Source organism: Brassica napus, chromosome C2 (genome assembly GCF_020379485.1).
Source record: "Brassica napus cultivar Da-Ae chromosome C2, Da-Ae, whole genome shotgun sequence".
NCBI lineage: Eukaryota > Viridiplantae > Streptophyta > Magnoliopsida > Brassicales > Brassicaceae > Brassica > Brassica napus.
In genome coordinates, this window is record NC_063445.1 from 9,924,518 (window position 1) to 9,950,768 (window position 26,251).

The window sequence follows — 26,251 nt, forward strand, 5'->3', positions numbered from 1 at the left end:
ATTTTGCGACGAATTTTCGACGAACACTAATCCTATATATAGGCGAAACCGCAGCCCTCTTCATTTCCTCTCTAATTCCTCTCTACAGCCTCTCCATTTCCTCTCAACATGGTAACTCTCTTTCCTCTCTAAGTAGTTTAGGGAATTTAGATTAGGTGGTTAGTTTAGGGAATTTAGTTTACGAAATTAGTTTACAAAATTTAGGTTTCCTCATTTTATTAATTACGTAGTTAATATTGTTCATAATTTTTTATTTACTCTTGACTTTAATTTAGTAATTTAAATTTTGCAGACTATTCGTAGACACCAGCGTAGTGCTCACTACTCGCAGATGTTCGGTCCACCGGGTAGTCGGTTAGACCCGCCTTCACTTCCCGGTTCTTCTTCAGCTCCCGGTTCTTCGGGTCAGTAGGAGACCGTCCCCGAGACTCAATCTTCTCAGAGAGTCTCGCCTTCTTCTACGGCATCGCCATCAGTTCCTCATGTGCCTCCTCCGGTAGCTCCTCCTCCTCAGATGCCCGCCCATCAGGTTCATGCTGATTTGATGGTGCCAGCGAGTTGTCCTTACTCTCAGTACACTGTTGAGGACATTCTCGGTTTGCCAGGCAGAGAAGGCTTACCGATCATAGACCCCGACCGACCTGAAGGAACATTTTGGTATGTATGTTACATTTATTTTTTAAAATTCATTTGTGACTTTAATAAATATTTAAAACTTTGAATTTGTTTTTTTTTTCCAGGTTTGGGGTTGATAACTGCCTTGCAACAGAAGTAACCGAGACGATTAAAGGTTACTTCTCCATGGCACATCCCAAATGGAAATCCACTCCGATCTACATCAGAAGGACGTGGTTCAAGATTTACGCTGTAAGTTTTTACAATTTATTCCTGATTTATATTTTTTAAAATTTTATTTTTCTAAACTAATTATTAATATTTTTTTTTTTGCAGCAAAAATTTAATTGGTCCATGGGGGTCACTGAGAAGGTGCGGAAAGAGTTTATCGACAAGGCGAAGAAACGTTTGTTGGACACGGTCTCCAACTGGAAGGGTGACTGGATCGTGAAGGGCTATGAGCGGGGCAAACCCACAACCATCACCACGGACGTGTGGGATGGCCTCATCCGTTACTGGAGGGATCCTGATGCCATGAGAGTCGCCCAGTCTTGCTCCGCCTCCCGTAACTCGGTAGATGAGCACGGCCACAGGGCGATGCAACATAGTACGGGCCAAAATCCACACGCCCGCGTCCGTTTGGAAATGGTACGTAATTTAAATATTTAACTTTTTGATTTTTAATATATATATATATATATATATATAATAAAAAATTTCTTAACTATTTTTAGGCCAAGGAGTTGGGACGTTTACCGACTCTTATGGAACTTTTCGATCGGACCCACAAGAACAAGGCGGGCGCATTTGTAGATGAGAAGTCTGAGAAGATCTACAATGATGTGGCAGCTCGTATTGACGAGCGTGAGACCCAGCTGGCGCAGGAGTCCGCCGACGGATCACCCGTCGTCTTATCCACAATAGAAGTGGATAGAATTTACGAGGAGGTAAATTTTATATAAATTTTTTATTAATTCCATTTTACTTTAAAATTTAAATTTTAATATATATTTTATTGTTTTTTAAGGTCGCTCCCAAGAAAAAGGGACGTGTGTTGGGGATTGGTTCCGTCAACGATGTTCCGAGAGCGACTTCCTCTTATGGCCAGAGACGGGATGATGAAGTCTCTCAGCTGCGCGACGTGTTGGAGACGACACAACATCAGCTGTCGTCGACACAAAACGAGTTGGCCTCGACAAAATCGTCGTTCACAGCTCGTATGACTGGTCTCGAGAACTTCTTGGACGTCATAGCGGCCACAAATCCGGAATGGGAGGCCATGTTCAGGACCATGAGACAACAAAACCCCATTCCAGGCGAGACATCCGTGCAAGTCAACGAGGAAGATCTCTCGAGAAGGAGCGAGGAATTCTACGACGCGGCAATGCAGCATTAGTTTTTTTTTTGTTATTGTATTTTAAAATTCAAAACTTATTTATATATTATATAATTTCATTTTAATTCGGCCAAAAAAAAATTTTCTATTCGATTTAATTTCAATTAAAATTTTATTAATAAATTAAATAAATATAATTTTTATTTATAAATTCAGTAAATAGAAAACAAAGTAATTGCGTCGCTAATTCCCGATGTATTAACGAGGAAAATTAACGACGAAATATCGAGGAACAATTAACGAGGATTTTACGTGGATTTAGTTACGATTCTATTACGACGAATTGTTTTCGTGTTCCTTACGTTTTTATTACGACGAATTTATTTAGAGGTTTTTGCGGGTCTTTTACGACGAATCATTTACGAGTTTCTTACGAGGAAGCACAATGACCGCGTTACGTGGAAACCCCACGTGGTCTTTACGACGAAAACTTAATTCTTCTTTACGAGGAAAATATAACCTCGCTAATTAACGAGGAAATGGCGACGAATCTTCTCTTACGACAATCATATAACGACGAAACGCCTTTCATCGCCATTTCCTCGTAAGCCTTCTTTTCCGAGGAAATAACGACGATTTTGGCCGTCGTTAAATTTGTGTTTTCTTGTAGTGTCGAGCTAGAATTGATTTTAGAAATTTCAAATCTAGCAAAGTAGCGGAAAGAATATGACTGGGAAGCCTGTTTCTTCCTCTCTTTTAATAGGGCCCCTTTTAATAATACATAGTTAGTTAGACCATTTCCAACACATAACATTATTTTAGTGTCAAAACTACATTATTTTAGTGTAATTTTAGCACTAAAAAAGTTCTTCTCCAACCATAACATCAAACTTCACACTAAAAGCTATTTTATAATATTATATGTATTTATGTTTTTATTTGTAATTTATTTAACTATCTATTTTATTAATAAATTAAGTTAATAGTACTGTTTTAGTGGGGTGAATAGTATTTTAATGTAGTGAATAATATCACACCAAATTTGGTGTGTTGCACTAAAATGGTGTGATTTTTATTGTTGGGTTGAGAAGGTTTTTGTGTCAAAATCACACTAAAATATAGTGTTATGGATAGAGATGTCAAACAGGTTTACCCATCCCGTTCCGTCCCGTACCGCGGCGGGTTAGTCGTCGAGCGGGTCACATCGGGTCTGTCCCGCGCGGGCTGCGGTCTTCAAAATGCCGGCCCAAACCCGTACTGCAGAATATATAGACCTTCGCGGGGCCGTCCCGCGGGACGCTTCCTTATCAAACCGTCTGCTACATCTTCTTTCGTGAATGTTCAAGTAGAAGAGTTGTGTAAGAGAGTTGAAGAGAGCTCATTAAGTTTCACTAAAGCCTTATCAAAATCAATGCCACAAATCTCCGTTTGTGCTTGCGTTTTTGAATTAAAAGTTTTTTTTTGTTATCAGCATAAGCTTTTGTTAAGTTTGAATCTGATTGAGTTGTTGTCTTTGTAAAAATTTGGCTAAAGTGTTATATGTCTTCATCAAACCATCTCTCTTTTTAATTATTTGGATTGCAAAAATTCACCTTTTCTCACTTTCTTTATCGTTTTTTAGGTAAAATAAGAAATGAAGAAAAATGCGGATCCATGTAATCCCGCATTTCCCGTTTCGCCCCATCCCGCAAAAAGCCCAGTCCCGCAAAGATCCGTCCCGCGAGGTCCACAAATTTGCTGGCCTAGAAAACATCGTCCCAATACCGTCCCGCGACAGTCTTTTACGGGTCAGGTCTGCGGTCCAGATCTATAATTGCCTTCTTTAGTTATGGAGTTGGGTTGGAGATGACCTTGGTCGGGGTTATAAGAAACATTAAAAAAAAAATAGTATAATATATTTTCTCATTTCTATTTTCGAAAATGGACATCTTTTTAAATTTAGTCACGAAGACACCAAAATGTATGGTTTTGAATATTTTTTAAAATAAAAGATGTCCGAATTGATATTGCTTGACAGCTGTGATCGATTAGAAAAAAGAAGAAAATTTACATTAACATCACTGACCATATAACAAGGAAGAATTTCCAGTTTTCGAGGGAAAAAAACAGAGGAAGAAAGAAAGAAAAAAATCTCATGCTTTCCAGTAAGAGTATCCAAAACAAATTTATCAAATATTCAAGAGTCAATTAGGGTAAATCATTAATATCACGAAGGAAAGAGGTAATAATAAAATAAATGGACCAAAAACTTGGTGAGCAAGGCTATTGCTCTGTATTAATTGAGAATTATTTTTGAGAAAATCTCTATTAGGCTTTTTGCTTAACAAGATTCATGGCTCTCTTTCTCCGCCGCCTTGTGAAACCTGCGTTGGTGAGAAGATCATCCTCTGTTTCTCTTCTGATCTCTAACGGCTTCTCAACTACTTCCTTGCGGCAAACCCCTCCTTGTTCCATCATCGGCGCTAAACCTTGTCTACCACTAGAGTTTTTCTATCGTAGTGGCCTTGGAACACTCATCATTGCCAATGCCAATGTCGCCGATATGAGTTGCTTAGTTCGTCTGAAAAAGAAGGTGCCTGTGGATTTGGTGCACAATGATCCTGATGATACTATGGTAACGATCGGGGCATCTCATGGGTGGGTAGCTAGTTTGAAGGACGATGGAATCCTGCGTCTCCATGACGATCTAAACCCTGTTGCATCTGATACAGATCCTAAACGTATCCAGCTGCCTCCTCTTGTGACTCTGCCACACTGCCAAACCAAAATCGTCACCAACGTGTCAATGTCATCATCTTCTCCAGAGGATGATGAGGACTGTGTCGTGGCTGTCAAGTTCTTGGGACCTCAACTCAGCTTTTGCAAACCAGCCGGTAAGAGTAGTAAACCAGAGTGGACCAACATCAAGATCGAAAACCCTTGCTTCTACTCCTCCCGTGTCATGTTTTCCAAAAAGGACAACATGTTTCGTATTCCCGGATCTGGAGGCCACCTCATCGGCTCATTGGATCTCTGCGAACCTAACGATAAACTCAAGTTGCAGTGCGTTGGATTTGAAAACCTTCCTCCTAAGCTACCCACTCCCCTTATGGATTCATGCTGCATGAGCCAACACTTGGTGGAGTCAACATCCACCGGTGAGACTTTCTTGGTTAAGCAGTATAGGAAGACGGCCAAGATCGTCCAAGGTGTTGCCCAAATGAAAACACAATTTTTAATGGTGTTCAAGCTAGACGATGAAGGAAACGCGGTCTACACTCAAGACATGGGAGATCTCACCATGTTCCTCTCAATGTCTGAACCATTTTGTGTCCCTTCTACTTCCTTTCCTGGTTTGCTTCCTAACTACGTTTACATCTTGGATTTCGACGAAACCGCAATGGTTAGTCTGGTGGATGGTTTCCCCTTGGTCGCTACAACTGGAAAAACGGACGCTCCTTACTACATTCCACCTCAAAATATATTAGACTGAGGCTAGACTATATCCTCCAGCTTCTATATCTTCATAAGTAGATTGTACTGTTTCCTGTTTTATGTATGAAATATTTGTTCTAAACGCCGTGAAAATTGTTAACCGTTCGGTGGGCTGTGGCCGTGGACATTTATCTCAAATCAATTATATAACTGGAGATAAGAAATTGAATATCGACTTTTAGTATTTTAAGCTCAGAAATGGAACAATTGTTCAAAATTTTCATAACAATGCTTAAACCATGTAAAGAGTGAGTTAAACCCGAGTTTTGATGAGGATACATTGAATGGCTGCTAGCTTCTGAAATCGTGAAGCCTTTGGATAAGATGACACCAAAATTACTATGTTACCTTTACTCCATAAATGAAGAAAAAAGTGCTTCAAAACTCAAAACACACCTGATTCGGACAGTCGACACACAATCTATTATATTAAAACAGAAGTCACAACTTTATTTCATGTGTAATTTTTTAAAATGAACCATCACTAGAAATCAGTTATTATTTATTCATTACTAATAATATGCCTAACTATATCACTCCAAATATTCCTATCCACGCCTAATAATACGGTGGGTTAACAAACATATATTTGCTTCCTTATTCAATTAAATATGTGAAATCAATGTTGGTAATATAAACCATTATCAAACCAGTCCTTAGACTAATACATTATCGTATAGTTCCAATTCTGAACCGGTTACTATAATTTAATTAATTATGTTTTCACCTGAAATGAACCTTAAAACCTCTGTTTTAGTTTCTTTTAGTCACTTACGCATCATATATATATGATCAAGTGATGATCCACCTCGATGATTTGAAGCATTTCACCTGAAAAGAACCATCAAATCGGTCGGCTTTAGTTTATAATCGCTTCTTCGACATTATGTACATATATGATCAACTGATAATCAACCTCCAGAATATAAAACCCATAATATATGATATATGACTAGATTTTAGTAGTTAAAATGAGTGTTTTTCTTAAAAACCGATGTAACAAGATTTTCAAAACCACCATTCGGTTACAACAACAATATCTATATTACTTAATATCTATACAATAAAAATAGAAGTCATGATTTTTTTATATGTGATTTTAAATTTGGACAATCTCTAGAAAATTTATTAAATTTTACATAACTTAATTATAATATCTTTTAATGTCTTTATTTTTATTTGAAATACTATTAAATATCTTAAAGACATATATAACAAAATCTTTCAAATATCTTTTGGAATCTTTTTAAAATATATTTCAGAGATTAGTTAATTAAAATTTTAATTATAAAAAAATATAACTATAAACTAAATTTTAGTTAGTTGATTACAAAAAAAATAATTTAGTTTTGATTGTAAAGAAAAATTAATAATTATATAAAATACCTTTAATAATATTTTAATGATAATAACAATTTTAAATTGATTTAATTTTCAAATTATATTTAGGAAATGTTTTATAAAATGTTTTTAAAAAGAAATATTCATTCTATTTCTAATTTAAAAATGAAAACTAGATCTTGACCCGCAAAACCGTGCGGGTGATTAGTTTTATTTTACACACATAACTATTTTCTTACATGATTAATTGTAATATTTACCATATTACAAATTATTTAATATAATATTTTGTTTAAAAAGCAATGTTATAGTTCACATGTAATAATTTAAACCATGTAAAAAAATTTAATTTTAAAATATTTTTAGTTAAGGATCAAAATTTAATTGAAAAGTATTATATTAAATTAATATCACAAATTTTAAAAAAATTTCAAAATTTTTTTAAAAGAAATATTCATTTCTATTTCTAATTAAAAAATAAAAATATATTATCTATTTAGCAAATAAATTATGACTTATTTCATTAGTAATTTTGTTTTAATTTAGACAACTTAGAATTAATACTTTTAAATGCTTTTACCATGTAATATAATTAATTACACATCCCTTCATAGATGAAATATTTAATCTTTATTCATATTGTATACATAAGATTTTAGTATACTGTTATTAACGCCTGTTTATTCTTTGAGTTAAAAACCAATTCAATTTATTATTTAAACATTTATACTAAATTGGTTTTATTAATCACTTTATACCAAATTCTCTATTATGTAGATTCAACTAAATTTAATTTTTTTTATATATTTCAAATTTAGATATAAAACAAAAATTATGTAAATTAGTATTGTTACATAATAATGTTTTTAAAATAAATTTTATTACAAAAATACAAAATTTATAAATTTTATAGTAATAATATTATACGCCACACAAATATTATTATAAAAATACATAATATATAACACCAAATTACATTAATTTATTGATATATTTTATTGCATAATCTAAAATATTTTAGTATTAAAGAAAACCCGCATGAGATCTAGTTTACGTCTTAAAACACTAGACTCACGCAATTATTCTGCCAAAGTAATATATATATACTGTCTCAAAACTAGTCCCCAAAATAAATCCCGTAAAAATAGTTTAGCATACGTTAAGCCTCATAACGTAGTCTCCAAACAAAGACAAACATCTAACTTTTAATTGAATGAAAAACGTTATAATTTCATTGGTTGATTACTTTATTATTATGACTTAGAAAAATTTACTAATGACACACTTTTGATAGTCAGGGGTGGGCGTTCACATACCCGTTCGGGTTCGGATCGGGTATTTCGAATCTTCGAGTATTTCGGTATAGAAGTATAAAACTCATTCGGGTATTTTTTATATTTCGGGTCGGGTTCGGATATTTAAATTTTGAAGGAAAATAAATAAATTATTCATTGTTTAAGGTTTTTGTATTTAAAAAATATACTTTTAACTTAACCGATTTTTTTAATTTTTAATAGATTAAAATATTAATGGGTTTGAAGATAAAACTTTAAAAATAGAAAAACACTAATTTAGTTGTTATCTTAAAATTTTGGATGCACCTTTTGTTAATGTAAAAAACAAGAGTTTGATATGTATTTTAAATGAGTAGCAAATGATTTTGTCCATAACTATATGTAAGTTATCTGATTTTGTCCATAATTATATTATTTAGCTTTTGTTTATGTTAAAAAAATGTTGTTAAATTTATTACTAATTAAATATAATATTTTGATGAATGTAAATATTACAAATTTAAATCTACATTTTATTTATTTAAAATACAATTTTACAAATTTAAACTACATTTTATTTATTTAAAATAAAATTTTACAAATTCATAAAATTAAAATATGAAGTAAATGAAAATTGTGTATGCGGCAACCAAACAAACAAAACTAAATCTACTTTCTGCGGCTGCGGCTGCGTCAATGTCATGTGTCTTTGAAACAAACAACAAGCTGTGGCTGCGGCTGCAAAACGAACAATAACCAAACGAACAGACGCAGACGCAGCCGCAAAAGGCTGCGGCAACCAAACGAGCAGCACTAGGGGTGGGCGTTCGGATACCCGTTCGGGTATTTCGGATTTTTGGGTATTTCGGTATAGGGATAGAGAACCCGTTTGGGTATTTATGTACTTCAGATCGGGTTCAGATATTTGTAGTTCGGGTTTGGTTATTTTGAATCGGATTCAGATATTTAGACTTTAAAAGAAAAAAAAATTCATTTTTTAAGTTTCTTGTATTTAAAAATATAGATTTCAGTTCACTGATTTTTTTTATATAGATTGAATGATTAATAGGTTTCGAGATAATATTTCAAAAACAAATAGATATTAATTTGGATATTGTTTTAACTTTGAATGTAACTTTTGTTAATACATGAAACAAAAAGTTTGACATGCATTTTAAATGAATATCAAATCATTTTCTCCATAATTTTATATATACTTATGATCTTAAAATATGTGTAACATCAATATAAATATTTTTTAAAAAGATGTAAACTAGAAATATAAGTGTATGTATATATATGTTCGGTTATCTTCGGATATCCATTCGGGTTCGGATATTCACTACAAGAAAACAACGGTATTCTGACGAATATTTCGACGGAAAATGAAATCCTTGGAATATCCAGAGGAATTTCCGAGGATATTCCGAGGAAACACAAAATTTGGTTTCCTCGGAATTTCCTCGGAATATACCAACGGAATTCTGAGGAAATATTAATCCGTCGGAATTTTCTTATGGAATACCGAGGAAAAATGTATTCCTCGGAAAAACCCGATGAATTCTGAGGATATATTATAGCCGCTAGAGAGCCGTTGGGGGATTTTAAAAATTCCGAGGAAATTCCGACGAACTAGCCGTTTCTGTCGGAATTCCGTCAGAATTTCCTCGGTCTGTCGGTAGGATTTCAACTATAAATACAAGCACCCCTCTTCCTCTTCATTCACTCCATATCTTCATCTTCCCTCTTACTCTCTTTACACACGAATTTGATTCATAAAAAACATGTCTTCTTCAAATTATTTTCGTTTTTGGATCGATCGACCTCATTTGGATCCGAACACGAGATTGCTTACGGAAGAATACCAACGAGGTATAACTGAATTCATGGGGTTAGTTCACCGACAACCGGAAGCAAAAACAGGTATGTTAAGATGTCCTTGCTCTAATTGTAAAAATAGAAAGGTTATTAAAGAGTGGGATGTTTGGACTCATCTATATTTGAGTGGGTTTACACGAAGTTACAAAATTTGGTATCATCATGGGGAAACTGATTATGAACATGGTAGTACTAGTGAACCTCAGCCAGCGGTTAGATTAGAAGAACCAATTAGAACGAATGTAGATTATGGTGTAGGTACTGAGCAGAAGGTAAATGATATGGCAGGTGGTATTTGCATTAGACGGAAAGGTTGCAGAGGTTGTATCTGTCTGAGTGCACAGCGCAACCAATGAGATGGCATGCGGAGCACTCAACAGATGGTGAGATCAGACATCCTTCAGATGCAAAAGCGTGGAAGCATTTCCAATCAAAGTATCCCGACTTTGCGTATGAGAGAAGAAATGTCTACCTTAGATTGTGTACTGATGGTTTCAGCTCGTTTGGCAAGAGTAGAAGACAATATTCTCTATGGCCAGTCATTCTTACACCATACAACCTACCCCCAAACTTGTGCTTGCGACGAGAGTTTTTGTTTCTCTCGATTCTCGTTCCCGGACCAGAGCATCCTAAGAGATCACTTGATGTGTTTCTTCAGCCACTAATATATGAGTTGCAACAACTATGTGCTCAAGGTGCTGAAACATACGATGTTTCGTGTAAAGAAAACTTTCAAATGCGGGCAGTACTAATGTGGACAATAAGTGATTTTCCAGCATATGGTATGTTATCTGGATGGACAACGCATGAAAGGCTATCATGTCCATATTGTCATGATAACACTGATGCTTTCCAACTAAAACACAGAAGAAAAACGTGTTGGTTTGACTGTCACAGGAGATTCCTACCACCTGATCATCCATATCGTAGGAGTAGGAATTTGTTTACGAAGAACAAGAGGGTGTTTGACAGTCCACCTCCGGAAATTTGTGGGAAAGATTTGAAGACACAACTAAGAGATTTTGGTGCAGAAAGGACGCCAGACGTCGGTGGACATGAGCGTTTTCCGGTAGATGCTGTTGGAGACCTACATAACTGGCGCAAAAAAAGTATTTTCTGGGATATGCCATACTGGGAGGATCATCTGCTAAGGCATAATTTAGATGTCATGCATATTGAGAAGAACTTTTTTGACAATCTCATGAACACGATCCTTAATGTTCAAGGTAAAACAAAGGATAATTTGAAGTCAAGACTGGATTTAGTCGATATATGTGCTCGTTCATAACTTCATGTTGATGAGAATGGTAGGGCTCCTTTTCCCATATACCGACTTGATGCAGAGGGAAAAGATGCGTTCTTTGATTGGATTTCAAACGATGTGGAATTTCCAGACGGTTACGCATCTAATTTGCGTAAATTTATCGACAGAAAGGAAGGAAAGTTTACTGGCTTGAAAAGCCACGATTGCCATGTAATGATGCAGCGCCTCCTTCTGTTTGCCTTCAAGGAAATATTACCACGAAATGTTCATGAAGCAATTGCAGGGATAAGTGGTTTCTTCTGCGGTTTATGCACGAGATCAGTGACTCTTGAAGGTATTGAAAATTTGAAGACTAACAGCCGTGATTCAGTGCAACCTTGAAAAGATATTTCCTCCCTCATTTTTTGATGTTATGGAGCATCTTGTTATTCACCTGGTAAGAGAATTGGAACTTGGTGGTCCTGTGCAGTATAGATGGATGTATCTGTATGAGCGGTATATGTTCCATTTGAAGTAGATGGTGAAAAATTTAAGTAGGGTGGAAGGTTCTATAGTCGCACAGATGATCAATGAAGAAACTCCAAACTCTGCCGAGTACTACTTTCCAGCAGAAGTTCAGACTAAAAAAAGAAGACCTGCTTGGCATGATGATAGAGGCGAACGAGCAACATATCATGTTACGGTTCCAGACATTTTCACAGATGTTGGACGACTTAGCGGAAAACCAAAGGACCGTCGACTTACTGAGCAGGAGCGCAGTAATTTGCAAACATATTTGCTCACCAATTGCGAAGATGTTCTTCAATATGAGAGGTAAATAAATTAGCTTACAAATTTTTATTTTAACAAGTTGAAATTTAAATCTTAATTAATTACATTATTGTCATCATATGTACAGGATTTTCATGGCAGAAAAGCGGTTCGAATATAGATACGCCACAGAGGACGAACTAGAAGAAATGAAGCAGAGAGAATTTTCTGGATAGATGTTTACTTATGTGAGTGCTTTAAACAAATTAAAATATCATTTATCACATATTTATACTAATTCACATTTATTGATATAACATATATATGTGCTATTAATATAGGTGTCTGCTGGTTTGGCCAGAGGTGAAACATTTGACGATTGGATACGCGAGATGGTCGTTGGACCAAAATTTGTTGTGAAGTCATATCCGAGATTTTGTACTCGAGGATATGCATTCACAACTCAGAAGAGGAGACGTTCGAGTACGACTTATGATGCTGGCGTTTGTTCTGCATCTGAAGATGATGTATACTACGGACACATACATAAGATTTTGGAAATCAAGTATTTGGGCATGGTTGGATTGCGCTGTATTGTTTTCTATTGTGATTGGCATGACAACACTCTAGATCGAGGTGTGAGAACAGATGCATTTGGTGTTACATCAATAAATTCGAGGCGAAAGCTGCAATATTATGATCCTTTCATTCTTGCTTCTCAGGCCAATCAGGTAATTAAATGTTAATTATTTAGAATGATTCATCATCATGTGTATTAATTTATAATTTTACTAATAATTTTTTAAATGTTACAGGTTTGTTATATCAAGTACCTCCGGGTAAGGAACATAGATGATCCATGGGTTACTGTTACAAGACTCAACCCGAGAGGCCGAGTTCAAGGAAGTTCTGAGCTGGAAGATCCACTACAACCAAGCACATCTGGCAACTTAAGTGCAGCAGAAGATTTAGCTGGAGTTGGCCTTGTAGTCGATTTAACCAACTTCGGAGAGGAAGCCGTCGTTCACGCAGAGGATGAACCAGTGATTGGAGAGTTTCACCAAGATCCAGATTCAGATTCATCTGGTGATGATGACTCGGAAACAGACTAGCATCGACTTTTTTTTTTAGTAGAAATACCGAATTGAGGAAGATAAGGGTTTCCTCGAAATTCCCTCGGAATATTCCGAGGAAATTCTAAGGAAGCAGGGTTTTTAAACCGAAAACAACGTTTTGTGGTTTGAATAACACTTATATAACCCTTATTAAGTGTCTTAGACTGATTATGAAGTCAAAAATTTGTTCCTTATCCTATAATAAACACTTTTCCGATTGTATGAACGAAATCCCCACAACATAAGAGAAACACTTATACACTTTAATGAACGGTAAAGGGAATACTTACAATTATTTTTGAAATTTTGTTATTTCATGGTTTATGATCATCTATACAAAGAATCCTCAATGGTATGCATTACAATTGTATAAGAAATGAAATACGGCAAAAAAAATCGATGTTTTAAAACCCCAAACACTAGTTCCTCGGTATTTCCTCGGAATATTCCGAGGGAATTCCGAGGAAGATAATTCCGAGGGAATTCCGAGGAAGCAGGGTTTTTAAACCGAAAACAACGTTTTGCGGTTTGAATAACACTTATATAACCCTTATTAAGTGTCTTAGACTGATTATGAAGTCAAAAATTTGTTACTTACCCTATAATAAACACTTTTCCGATTGTATGAACGAAATCCCCACAACATAAGAGAAACACTTATACACTTTAATGAATGGTAAAGGGAATACTTACAATTATTTTTGAATTTTTGTTATTTCATGGTTTATGATCATCTATACAAAGAATCCTCAATGGTATGCATTACAATTGTATAAGAAATGAAATACGGCAAAAAAAAAATCGATGTTTTGAAACCCCAAACACTAGTTCCTCGGTATTTCCTCGGAATATTCCGACGGAATTCCGACGGATATTTAAGTGTCCGTCGGAATTTCCTCGGAATATTTTCATTTGACCGGGAAAATATTTCGCGAAAATTGAAATTGGAATTCCGAGGAAATCCCGACGGAAACTATCCGTCGGACCCTAGGTTTTATAACCACGAGCCGCTTCTTCTTCCCCATTTCTCTCTTCTTCCTCTCCGGCTCCACTCCCTCCTCTCCGGCGATCTCCCCCTTCTCTCCGACGATATCTCCGGCGAATCCTCTCTAAACCTACACAAATCATGTAAGGACCCTATCCCACTCTCTTAGGTTCTATTTGTTAGGTTTTTGTGTAGATTTGATAGATTTTTGGTAGGGTGATTGGTTAGGATTGTGATTTGGTTGTATAATAGATTTAAAATTGTGATTTGGTTGAATAATTTGTTTTGTTGAATTGATTTAGAATTTTTTTATAATTTTTTTATTTTCTTTGTATTTATAAAATAGATTTTTGTATATAAATTTGAGTTTTGTGTATAAATTCAATTTTTGTATTTTACAAAATGATTTTTGTATATAAATTCGATTTTTTGGATTTTACAAAACGTTTTTTGTATATATTTCGATTTTTTGGATTTTACAAAACATTTTTAATATCTATAAAATTTTTTGTGATTAAAAACTATTATTTGATATTTAAAAATATATATATATATATATTATATAAATTTCTATATTTATTAATTTTTTTTAATATTATTTAAACTATTTTTTTGTAATTATTAAACTATTTTTTATTTATTAAAACTATTTTTTTTGTTTATTAGAACTATTTTTATATATTTATTAAACATTTTTATCTATAAAACTTTTTTTGTGATTAAAAACTATTTTTGGGATTTAAAAAAAAATAATTTATATATTTCTATATTTATTAAATATTTTTTTTAATTTATAGGTCTCATGATGATCAGACCCGCCCTCGACAGCGTCGTGGTCGTGGTGGTACGAGGAGCCAGTCTCGGGATTCAAACCGAGGATGACGATTCGACGGCTTCGACCAACTTGTCCCGGTTTCGAATTAACGAAATCGTTGAATCCGTAAGTTCTTTTTTTTAAAGTTCAATTCATTTATTTCTTGATTTAAATTTGGATATTTTCTATTTTAGTCAGTTCCAAAGAAGAAGGGACGTTTGGTCGGTTTGGGTCGTCGCACCCGGTCGGTTCCTCCTTCTTCTGCACCACCGCCCTTTGTTGATCCAGAAGTACTTACGGCTCAGTTGAAGGACAAGGATGATCGCATATCTTTGTTGGAGACCCAGATAGCGGCTCAACAGGCGGGCTATGAGGCACAGAGGAGGCTGAACCAGCAAATAATGGAGATGATGCAGAGGATGTACCCGAACGAGGTGTTCCCGAACGTGCCAGACCCGTAGTTTTTTTTTTTTCAAAAACTCAGAATGTTTTATTTTTATTTGTACAACTTTGAATATTATCTAATATGTTTTCAATTTTAATTTTAATTTTATATTTTCGAATTAAAATTTCAAAAATTTAATTTTTAAAAAAAAATTAATTTTTTTTTAAATTCCGAGGAAATGAACTCTCGGAATATACCAAGGGACCTGTTCATCGGAATATACCGAGGGAGTCATTCCTCGGAATATACCGAGGGACTCGTTCCTCGGAATTTTCCGAGGGCTCCGTTCCTCGGAAATTCCCGATGAAAATTCCGAGGAACATTTCGTCGGAACTTCCAAGGATTGGACCATCGGAAAGTCCATCGAAATATCCCTTGGAAGTTCTCCCTCGGTATATTCCGAGGAGCTTTCCGACGAACTGGTGGTCCTCGGAGTTTCCTCGGAATTCCGTCGGAAATTTCCGAGGAAAAATGAATTTCCGAGAAGTTATTTCCTAGGACTTGTTTCGTCGGAATAACGTTATTCCGACGACATACAAACGATTTTTTCCCTCAGTATGTCGCTGTTTTCTTGTAGTGATTATCCGTTCGGAATCGGATATTCAATCTCTCCTAACTTAATACCCGTTCGGGTATTTTGCTACTTCGGTTCAGATTTTTCGGATTGGATTCGGATACGGCTTCGGGTATCGGGTAAAGTACAAATAAATCAGTCATCTTTAAAAATGACTTCGTACATCATCAAACCAATACATTCAATATATACCAGTTTTGTGTGGTTCAATATATACAGAACTCGGACTTCAAATTTTGATATGTTACTCCTGAACTTGGGAAACACATTTTTTGTGCATGGTCAACAAATATATCATCGTCCCTAGGTGTCAATTGGACGGGCCGTCCAATGGTTGCCCATGTCCATATACAAACGAGCTTAATATGGACAAATCCATTTTTTTCCATTGGTTTTTATTGGACCAAATGTGAGACCATTAAGAAAATGGTCTTTGTTGGTTTTGGACTTTATGGACGTGGACTGTCCAATGGTCACAAAACCTAGGGTTTCTAAAATTTAAGTTTTTCTGCTAAAATCGTAAAATCGATTTTTCGCTTAAATTTTGATATCAAATTTTCCCGTCAGAACCAGAAAATCGAGTTTTTCCGTCAGAACCACAAAATTGAGTTTTTCTTCAAAACGCAAAATCGAATTTTTCCGACAAAACCGGAAAATCGAGTTTTCCTGCCAAAACCGCAAAATCGATTTTTCTCGCCAAAACCGAAATTGTTGTACTTATGAACTTATGTATTATTGTACTTATAAATTTATGGATGAATTTTAATTTTATGAACTTGTATATGTAATTGTAGGCTTATAAATTAAAATTTTCTTATATGGTCATTATGGACCCCATGGCAAAACCGAAAAATCGAGTTTCTCTGCCAAAATCAGAAAATCTAGTTTTCCGCCAAAACCGCAAAAACGAGTTTTTCCGCCAAAACTGCAAAATCGAGTTTTCCCGTCAAAACTGCAAAATTAAGTTTTTCCGCCAAAACCGCAAAATTGATTTTTCCCGCCAAGACCGGAATTGTTGTACTTATGAACTTATGTATTGTCGTACTTTTGAATTTATGGATGAATTTTAATTTTATGAACTTGTATATATAATTGTAGGCTTATAAATTAAAATTTAAAATTTCTTATATGGTCATTATGGACCCCATGGCAGTCCATGAAAATATGGGTGTTAGTGGGTATGGTCATTAATGGACATGGTTCTTAATGGACATGGTCACTCTCTGTCCGCAAACAATAAATGGACAAATGGATATGGGCTAATGGACATGAGCTCGCCCAATTTACACCAATACGTCCCTACAACAAATGACTATTCAATGAGCATTGGAGCTTCATCAACGGTTTGTGGTGTTGTGGAATGGTTTGATGGCAAATTAACAAATTTTAATGCATCAAATTAACAAATTAGGAATAGAATTATATTATATGTGTGTGTCAGTGTGCTCATTATTAGTTGGTGTCTTTCACTGCTGGACAACACAACACAACACAACACCAACATGGCAACTACAATCTCTATTTCTAGCAGTTTTTAAAGCTAGTGTTTGCTTTGATGGAACACATTTGATTGTTGCAAGATTTGTTGCCTTTGGTACAAGGATCATAACGATTCCACATACAAGAATGCAACAAAAAATATTCAAATAGGAAACGCTTATTCATTTAATTACATAAGTCCCATGAAATTTCATTATATATTACATATGAAGATTATGGGAGTTTGTTTCCTAATACCAGTTCTTATATCTTCTTCAAGCTACTTGTAGATCTCGCAGGTCAGGTTGCACAAAGAGGTTTCACGACAAGGCAGAGGTGTAGTAGCTAGACGCCCTATCTGAGGAACAGCTTTGGAGGTTCCTGTCTCGAAGAAGGCTGAATGGAGAGCCTTCACACAATGTTCAGCCTCATCATCATTCACTATCAGCGAGATGTTTACCTGATTTCACCACCAAAACAAACACATTAAAGAAAAGTCAGACAAGTGTGCATACATTTCACCCCCATAAAGCAACCTTATTTTACTGTCTTTTAATCAAACATTTTTTTTATTATAATGAAACATGCAGTGAAGATTAAGTTGAAAGAGATTTTGACCTTCGATGCACCCTGAGAGATCATCTGTACGTTGATTCCATTGGTTCTAAGAACTCGGAAGCCCTGTTTGTTGTTCATTTAGTCACTAGTAACAAATCAAACAAACCAAAAGCCATACAAGAGAGAGAGAGAGAGATAACAAACCTTCTCTAGTATGAAGGATGATGATCTCTGAAAATTTCCAATGAGTGAGATAATTGATCTGTGCTGAAGCAGGTTTACCGTAGCAATCTTCTCGAGTTCCTCTACCACGTGATTAATCTCCTGTCACATCACCAATAATTACACAAAATACAAGATGAGTCCTCTTGTTTTCATTGTTTCCATGCTACAAGAACAAAAAAGTACTTCTCTCATCTATAACCCATATAAAGCTTGCCTGTTGAATTAACTCTTTGCTGCAGAACTTTGAAGGATCCAATGTCAAGGAAACGCTAACTTCGCTGGTTGCAACAACATCCACAGATATGCCCATCTTTTCAAATGTGGAGAGCACCTGCCAAGAAAGAAAGAGAAGAATTTTTAAAAACGTGAGCTGCAAGATAGGGGAAGTGAAAACATTGCCATCATTATTACCTTGGAAAGGAAGCCATATTGACCGAGCATACGGTTGCTAGTGATGTCCAACATGGTAACATTACGTTTCAGAACGATGCTGGTCAGTACAGCCTAAGGAGAAGGAAGAGGTGGTCATGAATCCTGATGTATGGCTGTGATATAAATAAAATACTCATGCAATTGTTGTTTTTAACGAACCTTGCTCATGTCTCTTGATCTAGTGATGAGAGTTCCTGGGGAATTGGGATTGTAAGAGTTCTTAACCCTTACAGGAATGTTCCCTTCGCTAGCTGGCCGCATGGAAAGTGGATGCAACACTTGTGCACCAAAGTAAGCAAGTTGAGCTGCCTCATCAAATGTCAAGTGTGGAACTGGTTGAGCTCTGCGGTATATGTTTGGATCACAAGTCAAAACTCCATCCACATCTTTCCAAACCTGCCACCACAGTTAAATTCATTCTTGGTTTAACAAAATCTCATCTAAAAACAACTCAAATCTTGGTAAAACCAACGCATCAAGCTAGACCTGGACCTCCCTCAAACCTAAAGCTTTCCCAATTGTTGTTGCAGTCAAATCACTACCTCCTCTCCCCAACGTAGTAACAGCACAAGATCTCCATCCCTACAGAGTAAATTGTTTTGTCCTTTATGTCACAAAAGGCAGAAGAGGACTCATTAAATTGCTAAATTTGATTCAAACCTTTCCAAGAAAGCCTGTGACGACAGGGATTGCACGTTCCTTGGTCCAGTCACCAAGTAACCTTTTTGAGACTGCTGGGTATGTTGCCTCAAGAACATCAGCATTTGTGAAGTTATCTGTGGTTATAATCCCCATCTCGAATGCATCGTACTGCCAAAGATAAAAGACTCATCAAAGTCAGTCATGCAACAACAATCTTGAGACATAAGATAATAAACAAAATCTAGGTGACTAACCTGGCGTGCTTTGTGGCCAATCTTGTTCAGGTAAGCAGCAAATAGCCTAGTGGACATGCACTCTCCAAATGAAACCAAGTAGTCTCTTGTGCGTAGAGTTAACTCTTTCATCATTGCAATGCCGTTAAGAAGCTGCTCTAGTCCTTCTAGATGCTCTACAGAAAGATTAAACGACAGAAAGATTCAGATACTAAAACATATATATGTTAAGAAATTTTTTTACAGAAAAGACAACTTTATAACACTAACTTGCAATTACTGCTGTTCCCAATCCAAGCTCATGAGCAGTCCTGGGTACGTAAGAGAATTATGATTACACATGAGAACAAAGCAAATATTTATAAAAATAAGAACAAAAGAACCAATAAAGTGTATGTATCTTCTATGCAACCTTATATGGAGTTCCTTTATATAGCTCAGCTCTTCAATAGTGTTGATGTTGGTGACGCCGCAGCAAACAGCCTTCTCACCAGCCTAATGAAAGCCGAAGAGCAAGTTTATTACAGAAAGAGAGAAGGAAAAATGTACACTAATTGAATTTTATTTATTTTCTTACCATTAAAAGGTTATTGGTGGTCTTTCCCATTGCTGATAACACAACAACAGGCTTCTCATCAGGGAAGCTGAGTATGAGTTTGGCAACTTCTTTCATCCTCTCTGCTGATGCAACTGATGAGCCACCGAATTTCATTACACATGTCAACTTTATCTCAGTTCTGTTTAGTTTGAAAGTCTCGGTGTCTTTTCTCTCAAGCAACTCCGCGCTTCTAGCTTCACACGTAACTCTTAGAGTTCTGTTCTTCCTACAAGAGTGATTGATGTCTCTAGTGAACACGGGAGCAAGGAGGTTCAGCCCCTTTGACCCGAACTCAATGCTTTTTGAGTTGAAGGCAAGTCCTGAAGTTCTAACTCCGTACAATTGCACTGAAGCCGCCATCACTCACAACAAGTTCTGAAGAAGACGACTGTGAAGCTTACTTAGAACTCAGACACGAATGTTTTTGTTCACTGCGGCAACCTACAACGTTTCCGTGGGAAGCAAGCAAACAAATTTAAAACACATGAACACAAATGCTACAACATTTACTTAAAAGCAGCATGCAAAGGAAATTGAAAGTAGCTTACCAGTTACCTAATGATCTCTGCTGAGCGAGCCAATGAGTTTATTTAAATGTGTATAACCAATCGAACGATCATTCGACTTTCACAAATATTATATTTTGTACTTTATTCCATATGATATGAATCTGCTTAATGATTCAGACTTTAGGTTAAGTAGCATATATATATACAAGTCATTTTAAACTCCAAAGTGTGTTTATTGGAGAACGTGACGAAAACACTTGATGTTACTGAGCCCTTAGGAGGTTGAGGAGGTGCAGCAAAATATAGTTTAATCGAAAAAAACGTGGCTACCTACTCATAGACAATGTCTTAATATTAATTAGCAACAGAGAGAATTTTACATATACCAATATATGCATACTGCCTAACACGTGGCATCATATGTATCGTTAATAATTCAACATTCAGTGGATGGTTATGTCACACGCAATGGACCATATGAAAACTCTCAAAGAGATACTGGTCGTTCAATGTGCATGAAATGTATTTAACAAAAGTTGAAGGGGTAAAGCTGACTCTAGTATATTGCATGAGACCACTAAGCAAGGTGACAAAACTACAAGGAAACTAAACTGAAGAGTGACATAAAAATGCTTGCAACACTTCAGGATATACAATTTCAGCAGATATCAGTTCCAGGCTTCTCCAAAGAGTGCCACATGTTACTAGCTCGTTCTCTAATCGATATAAGTTAAAGAAACAAACTGTTGTTTACAAGGAAAAATATATTCAAGTCACATGATCACTGTTTCTGGATCAGTGTTTCACAGTTGGATTTGTTCAGGTCACATTATTATAGTTTCTGGATCAAAGTTTTCACAGAGTAGCATCCTCTTCATCTCAATTCTTCTTCCCTCTCCAGAGTATAATCTGCTCATCCTTGAACAAAATAGGAACACATGGAACCAAATCCTGCAATTATGTTCACATCATCAAAACCAATCATACAGAAATAATCTTACAGACATGACAAGCAAAAACCATTTAAGAGTCTATACCTTTAGCTTCACACCGATTCGTTTGCAATCACTCATCCCAACATGAGTGCAATCTAGTCTCACAACCTCTTCTGTTTCAAACTCCTCCCTCACTCTTCCCACCACATTAACATAGACACCGTTCCTAGCTGAGATCAATACATAACGTCAATAATAAATGACTGATTACGGCGTAAAAAACATGTACTACTTACTAAGTTTCATAAGAGCAGGAGCGTGAAGCCCACGGTTTCTCATCTCTTTGGTCTCTTCAAACGTTAAGCCATCAGCGACATTCTTTACAAGTCTTGGATATATTGGTGGGTAAGGCTTCCATAACATGAGTGGTATGGTGGGACGACTCTTCGGATCATAGTTCCTTCCCCGGTACAAAACTAGGATGTTTATGTTCCTGTATACAATCTTTCCACCTGATTTTTCCTGTCAGGCAAACACAAACTACTAGTAAGATCAAGCAGAGAACAAATAGAGCATTGGTTATTGAGAATTGAATAAGAGAGACCTCGAGGTGGTGGCATATGTTGTCCATGTCAAGAGTAGGTACTCCCAAGCATTTAATCCTAACTGCCTCGGCTTTCTTCCAATGGTTATGAATGTCATCTATCATATTGTGTGTGACTCCTCCTTTCCCTAATAACATCATAACAACAACAGGAAGAAGAACCTTAACTCATTGGTTCTCGAACTTTTAGAAGAATACAATAGCTTGAAGGTGTGTTCCCTAGTGATCAGAGTGTGATCAGTCTCAAATTGGATCATGAGAGACCTTAAGAATGGAGGAGTAATCAGACAAGTGTACATAATGATCATGAAAGATCCCAAGACCTTAACTTGCAATGATTCATAAAAGGAGAGTCTTTACAGAAAGAAACTACATTCAAAGCTTAAAGCTTTAGCAAGAAGAAGAGTGTAAAGACTCTTACTTTGCAATGGTTTTATAAAACCAAAGTCGTTACATGACGAAACTACATTCAAGGTTTAAAGCTTTAAGCGAGAGGGGAAGAGGGCAATACCGAGATTGATCTGGCGTGAACAATCACTGTGACGGTACCGTTCAACGAGCTCAGCCACTTCCTCCTCCGTCAACGCCTCGCCGAGAATCTTGTCTCTTACCACCGCCCATTGCCTCTGATCACTCTCCAGAGAAGCTGGAGCGCAAGTGCCCGTCCAGTTCCGGTCCAATCGACCCGGTCCGAACGGAGAGAACCGTTTCGGTTCACGGAACCCAATTGGTTTGATTGCCGGGTTGGTTTCTGAATAGGAATACCTAAAATCGAAAGGGAGGTCTGACGTCACCGGCGCCGTCGGGCTAGTCATCGGCTCCGGCGACTGATCCTGCTCGGTTTTCTTCGTCTTCTTCGCTGGTTTAGCGGGTTTGGAGAGAGGGGAGAATGGTGGGTCATAGTATTCTGTAGAGACGAATCGAGCTTGGAGATTACGTAGCGACAAAAACGAGTCTTTCGCTAGAGCTAAGCTTCTGCGAGTTGAAAGCATTCGGACAAGACACACTGTTGAGCTCTTTGGTAAGTGTTTCTTCTCCTCGTCGTGTGTTAGTTAATTCGGAAGGAGCAAATGTTTTTACTGAATAAGACCTATATATTCCTATTTTACGCATTTTGGCCCGGATTTTTTGCTTAACTCATCCTAACCCCAAATAGTCTACAAAACCTTCAGTTTACTTCAAACTTAGCTTCTCTTGTTCAACATCGCTAATTGCTACGATTATATTTCAGCTTTGTTTAGACGGCTGCCAAACTGAATGATTTTTTTTTTCTTATCTATTGTGATTCTATTGCAGGAAGCTGGATCAGATGAATTCATTGGCAATACTCTAATAATATAGGCCATGTTCGTTTGCTCACCCAGATGGATGCAAATCGATGTTCGTTTTGTGCATTATAATGCTACATCCAGATGGATCACCCAGCTGATTTTTTAAAAACTTATCTCAAATTCTCACCCAAACGAAGGTGAGTCTTGATGGTGCATCTGGATGCAGATGCATCTAGTTCAGTCCAAAATAATAAATGACAAAAATGAACTTTTAAAATCAAAATATTATTTTCAAACCTTAAATTCTATTTTTTTTGCATATACATTTTTCTACTATAACCAAAAAATGCATTTTCTCGCAAAAACTGAAAAACACACTTTCCCGCCAAAACCGCGAGATGCGTTTTTTCGCAAAAAACGTAAAACACACATTTCCATAAAAACACATTTTTCGGCCAAACCATTAAAACCGCACATTTCGACCAAAACCGAAAAATCGCATTTTCCCGCCAAAACAAAAAAAACGCATTTTCCCGCCAAAACCCAAAAACACGCATTTTTCCGCCAAAACCCAAAAACGCATTTTCCCGCCAAACTCCAAAAAGCATTTTCCGGCCAAAACCGCAAAAAACATTTTCTCGCCAAAACCGGAAAACACAATTTTCTCGCCAAAACCGGAAAGACGCAATTTTCCCGCCAAAACCAGAAAAATGCATTTTCTCGCCAAAACACAATTTTCCCGCCAAAACCGGAAAGATGCAATTTTCCCGCCAAAACCAGAAAAATGCATTTTCTCGCCAAAAACAATTTTTCCGCCAAAACCGGAAAAATGCATTTTCCCACCAAAACTGGAAAACAAAATTTTACCGCCAAAACCGGAAAACGCATTTTCCCGCCAAAACCGGAAAAACGCATTTTCCCGCCAAAACCGGAAAAATACATTACCCCGCCAAAACTGGAAAACACATTTTCTCGCCAAAATCGGAAAAAACGCATTTTCCCGCCAAAATCGGAAAAATGTATTTTCCCAACCGAAACCAGAAAAATGTATTTCTCGTCGAAACCGCAAAAATGCTTTTCCCACCAAAATCGCAAAAAAACTTTTCCCGCCAAAATCGCGAAAAAACTTTTCCCGCCAAAATCGAAAAAAACGCATTTTCACGTCAAAATCGTGAAAAAAACTTTTCCTGTCAAAAACATTTTTCCCGCTAAAACCGCAAAACACACTTTTTCCGTCCAAACCGCAAAACGTATTTTTCCGCCAAACCCATAAAAACGTATTTTCCACCAAAACAACAAAAATGCACTTTTTTGCGAAAAACACAATTTCTTCAAAAACCGCAAAAATATTTTCCGCCAAAACTGTAAAAATGCTATTTTTCCGCCGAAACGTAAAAAAATATATTTTAATCATTTTATTAACAAGTCCACCTGGATGTAGATGAAAGTTAAAAAATGAAAAGCAAACGAACATGGTTGCATTCAGACGATTCATTTGGATACATGGACGAAATGAAAAAACGAACAACACTCAGATGGAGATGTACAAACGAACACGGCCATATTCTTGATGATGCACTTGTAAGGTGAGACCACTAAGCATGAAGACAACAAGAAGCTAATGTAGTGGCTGTCAAAGGAACATTCCAGAAACATTCGCATAAATTATCAGAACTTAAGACAATTAGCAATCTCAGCTTAATAAATGTTATAAGAGCAAAGCCGTTGGCTTTCAGAGAACTTTTCCAAAGTTCTCATCTTTGCATCTTCTTTGATCCCCAACCATGGATTCAAAAACATCCAACATATTATCCAAACCTTCCGTATCTTCCCCCATCTCCTTCATCGCGTGTACAATACTCTCTATCGTCGACAAACACCCCTCTCTCGGCTGCCTCCTTACTTCTCTGTACAAACTCGCACCTTCGATTTCTAGCTTCACGTGGCTACACAAAAGCTTCAGCCACGGGTTCTCAACGTACATTCTCCTCGCCTTGGACCACGTCCCATCAAGAACGATCAGATTCCTCACCTTCAAATCTCTCTCTTTAAGATCGTTGATCATCACAGATCCTTCGCTAGGGAACAACAGTGCTGATCCGGGAGGAACCTCGAGCTCAAACTCTTCCTTCCCTTCCGAGAACTTCGTTACCACAAACCCTTTTGCCAACACATCCATGGCTGCAGGAGAAGCCAATATTCCATCAAAACTAGCATCTTCCATCAGAGAGGTGGAGACATTGCTGATTACACCTCGTTTCTTCATAGAGATTCTCATCAAATCCTCTTCACAAGAACCTCTCTTATCAGCTAATTGTTGATAAAGCTTCAAACTTTCATTATCCACATTGTCACTACCTAACTTTGAGGTATCAACAAGCTCCAAGGAGGCTCCTTTAACTCTTATCAAGAACTCAGCCTCGTCATGGACATCGCAAACGGTGGTGACAGTAACGTTCTTAAGCCCTAACCTAGCGATTCGAGTTGAGTTAAGCGCGTGTTTTCTCTCGAGGCTGTGCTGAAGGATAGTAACACTCACCTGGTTATCCAGAGGCGGAGATCGGATACGGTTGCAGAGGCAGAGCTGCGTGGGTTTAGCGCAAGAAGGGCAAGTGGGTCGCTTTGACTGCTGCGACTCCATGCTTAGGGTTTTGAAACCCTCAAGCCTTGACACCGTATGCTATCGGCGAAGTTATTTCGAGACAGGATCAGGTGAGTCCGGGCCACGACATGGCCCATCATCATCTGTCCTAATGAACTCACATTCACTAGAAAATAGGAATCAATCGAAAGTTCCAACCTTAGCTACTACAGTGCTACTTTAACGAGGAAGATGAGATTGAAACCAGACTAAACCGGCCTAAACCAAGAGAAATGTTCAAAAGATCAATCTTTAAACC

At 36.7% G+C, this 26,251-nt stretch overlaps 4 protein-coding genes across 4 annotated transcripts; 1 reads left to right on the forward strand and 3 right to left on the reverse strand.

Moving 5' to 3' along the window:
• Window positions 1-4,054: 4,054 nt before the first annotated feature.
• On the forward strand, window positions 4,055-5,600 carry LOC106420941. The gene has a single exon (XM_013861780.3). The coding sequence runs from the start codon at window positions 4,284-4,286 to the stop codon at window positions 5,421-5,423; it is 1,140 nt and encodes a 379-aa protein (XP_013717234.2). The 5' UTR covers window positions 4,055-4,283; the 3' UTR covers window positions 5,424-5,600.
• An 11,904-nt stretch (window positions 5,601-17,504) lies between these two features.
• Window positions 17,505-20,813, reverse strand: LOC106407128 (aspartokinase 3, chloroplastic-like). Its single transcript, XM_048747163.1, has 13 exons — window positions 20,581-20,813; window positions 20,012-20,473; window positions 19,847-19,929; window positions 19,705-19,745; window positions 19,456-19,610; window positions 19,220-19,369; window positions 19,046-19,141; window positions 18,719-18,955; window positions 18,539-18,631; window positions 18,342-18,458; window positions 18,107-18,226; window positions 17,963-18,025; window positions 17,505-17,804 (listed from the first exon to the last, which is right to left on the reverse strand). Exons 2-13 carry the CDS (start codon window positions 20,390-20,392, stop codon window positions 17,625-17,627), a joined length of 1,716 nt encoding a protein of 571 aa, XP_048603120.1. The 5' UTR covers window positions 20,393-20,473; window positions 20,581-20,813; the 3' UTR covers window positions 17,505-17,624.
• A 427-nt stretch (window positions 20,814-21,240) lies between these two features.
• LOC106409049 (CRS2-associated factor 2, mitochondrial-like) lies at window positions 21,241-23,120 on the reverse strand. The gene is made up of 5 exons (XM_013849738.3): window positions 22,592-23,120; window positions 22,081-22,208; window positions 21,773-21,998; window positions 21,579-21,706; window positions 21,241-21,492 (listed from the first exon to the last, which is right to left on the reverse strand). The coding sequence occupies exons 1-5, from the start codon at window positions 23,070-23,072 to the stop codon at window positions 21,421-21,423; spliced, it is 1,035 nt and encodes a 344-aa protein (XP_013705192.2). The 5' UTR covers window positions 23,073-23,120; the 3' UTR covers window positions 21,241-21,420.
• A 1,618-nt stretch (window positions 23,121-24,738) lies between these two features.
• Window positions 24,739-26,208, reverse strand: LOC106409084. The gene has a single exon (XM_013849767.3). It carries the CDS (start codon window positions 25,990-25,992, stop codon window positions 25,084-25,086), a length of 909 nt encoding a protein of 302 aa, XP_013705221.2. The 5' UTR covers window positions 25,993-26,208; the 3' UTR covers window positions 24,739-25,083.
• Between the last annotated feature and the right edge of the window lie 43 nt (window positions 26,209-26,251).

What these genes read in the sequence shown, in the direction of transcription:
- LOC106407128 (XM_048747163.1), bottom strand. Translation starts at nt 20,392, where the DNA reads ATGGCGGCTTCAGTGCAATTGTACGGAGTTAGAACTTCAGGACTTGCC. An exon ending in ATAAAGGAACTCCATATAAG is followed by an intron (nt 19,746 to 19,846) that starts GTTGCATAGAAG and finishes TTACGTACCCAG; the next exon opens with GACTGCTCATGAGCTTGGAT. An exon ending in GGGAACAGCAGTAATTGCAA is followed by an intron (nt 19,611 to 19,704) that starts GTTAGTGTTATA and finishes ATCTTTCTGTAG; the next exon opens with AGCATCTAGAAGGACTAGAG.
- LOC106409049 (XM_013849738.3), bottom strand. Translation starts at nt 23,072, where the DNA reads ATGCTTTCAACTCGCAGAAGCTTAGCTCTAGCGAAAGACTCGTTTTTG. An exon ending in TTCACGCCAGATCAATCTCG is followed by an intron (nt 22,209 to 22,591) that starts GTATTGCCCTCT and finishes TGATGTTATTAG; the next exon opens with GGAAAGGAGGAGTCACACAC. An exon ending in GAATCGGTGTGAAGCTAAAG is followed by an intron (nt 21,493 to 21,578) that starts GTATAGACTCTT and finishes ACATAATTGCAG; the next exon opens with GATTTGGTTCCATGTGTTCC.
- LOC106420941 (XM_013861780.3), top strand. Translation starts at nt 4,284, where the DNA reads ATGGCTCTCTTTCTCCGCCGCCTTGTGAAACCTGCGTTGGTGAGAAGA.
- LOC106409084 (XM_013849767.3), bottom strand. Translation starts at nt 25,992, where the DNA reads ATGGAGTCGCAGCAGTCAAAGCGACCCACTTGCCCTTCTTGCGCTAAA.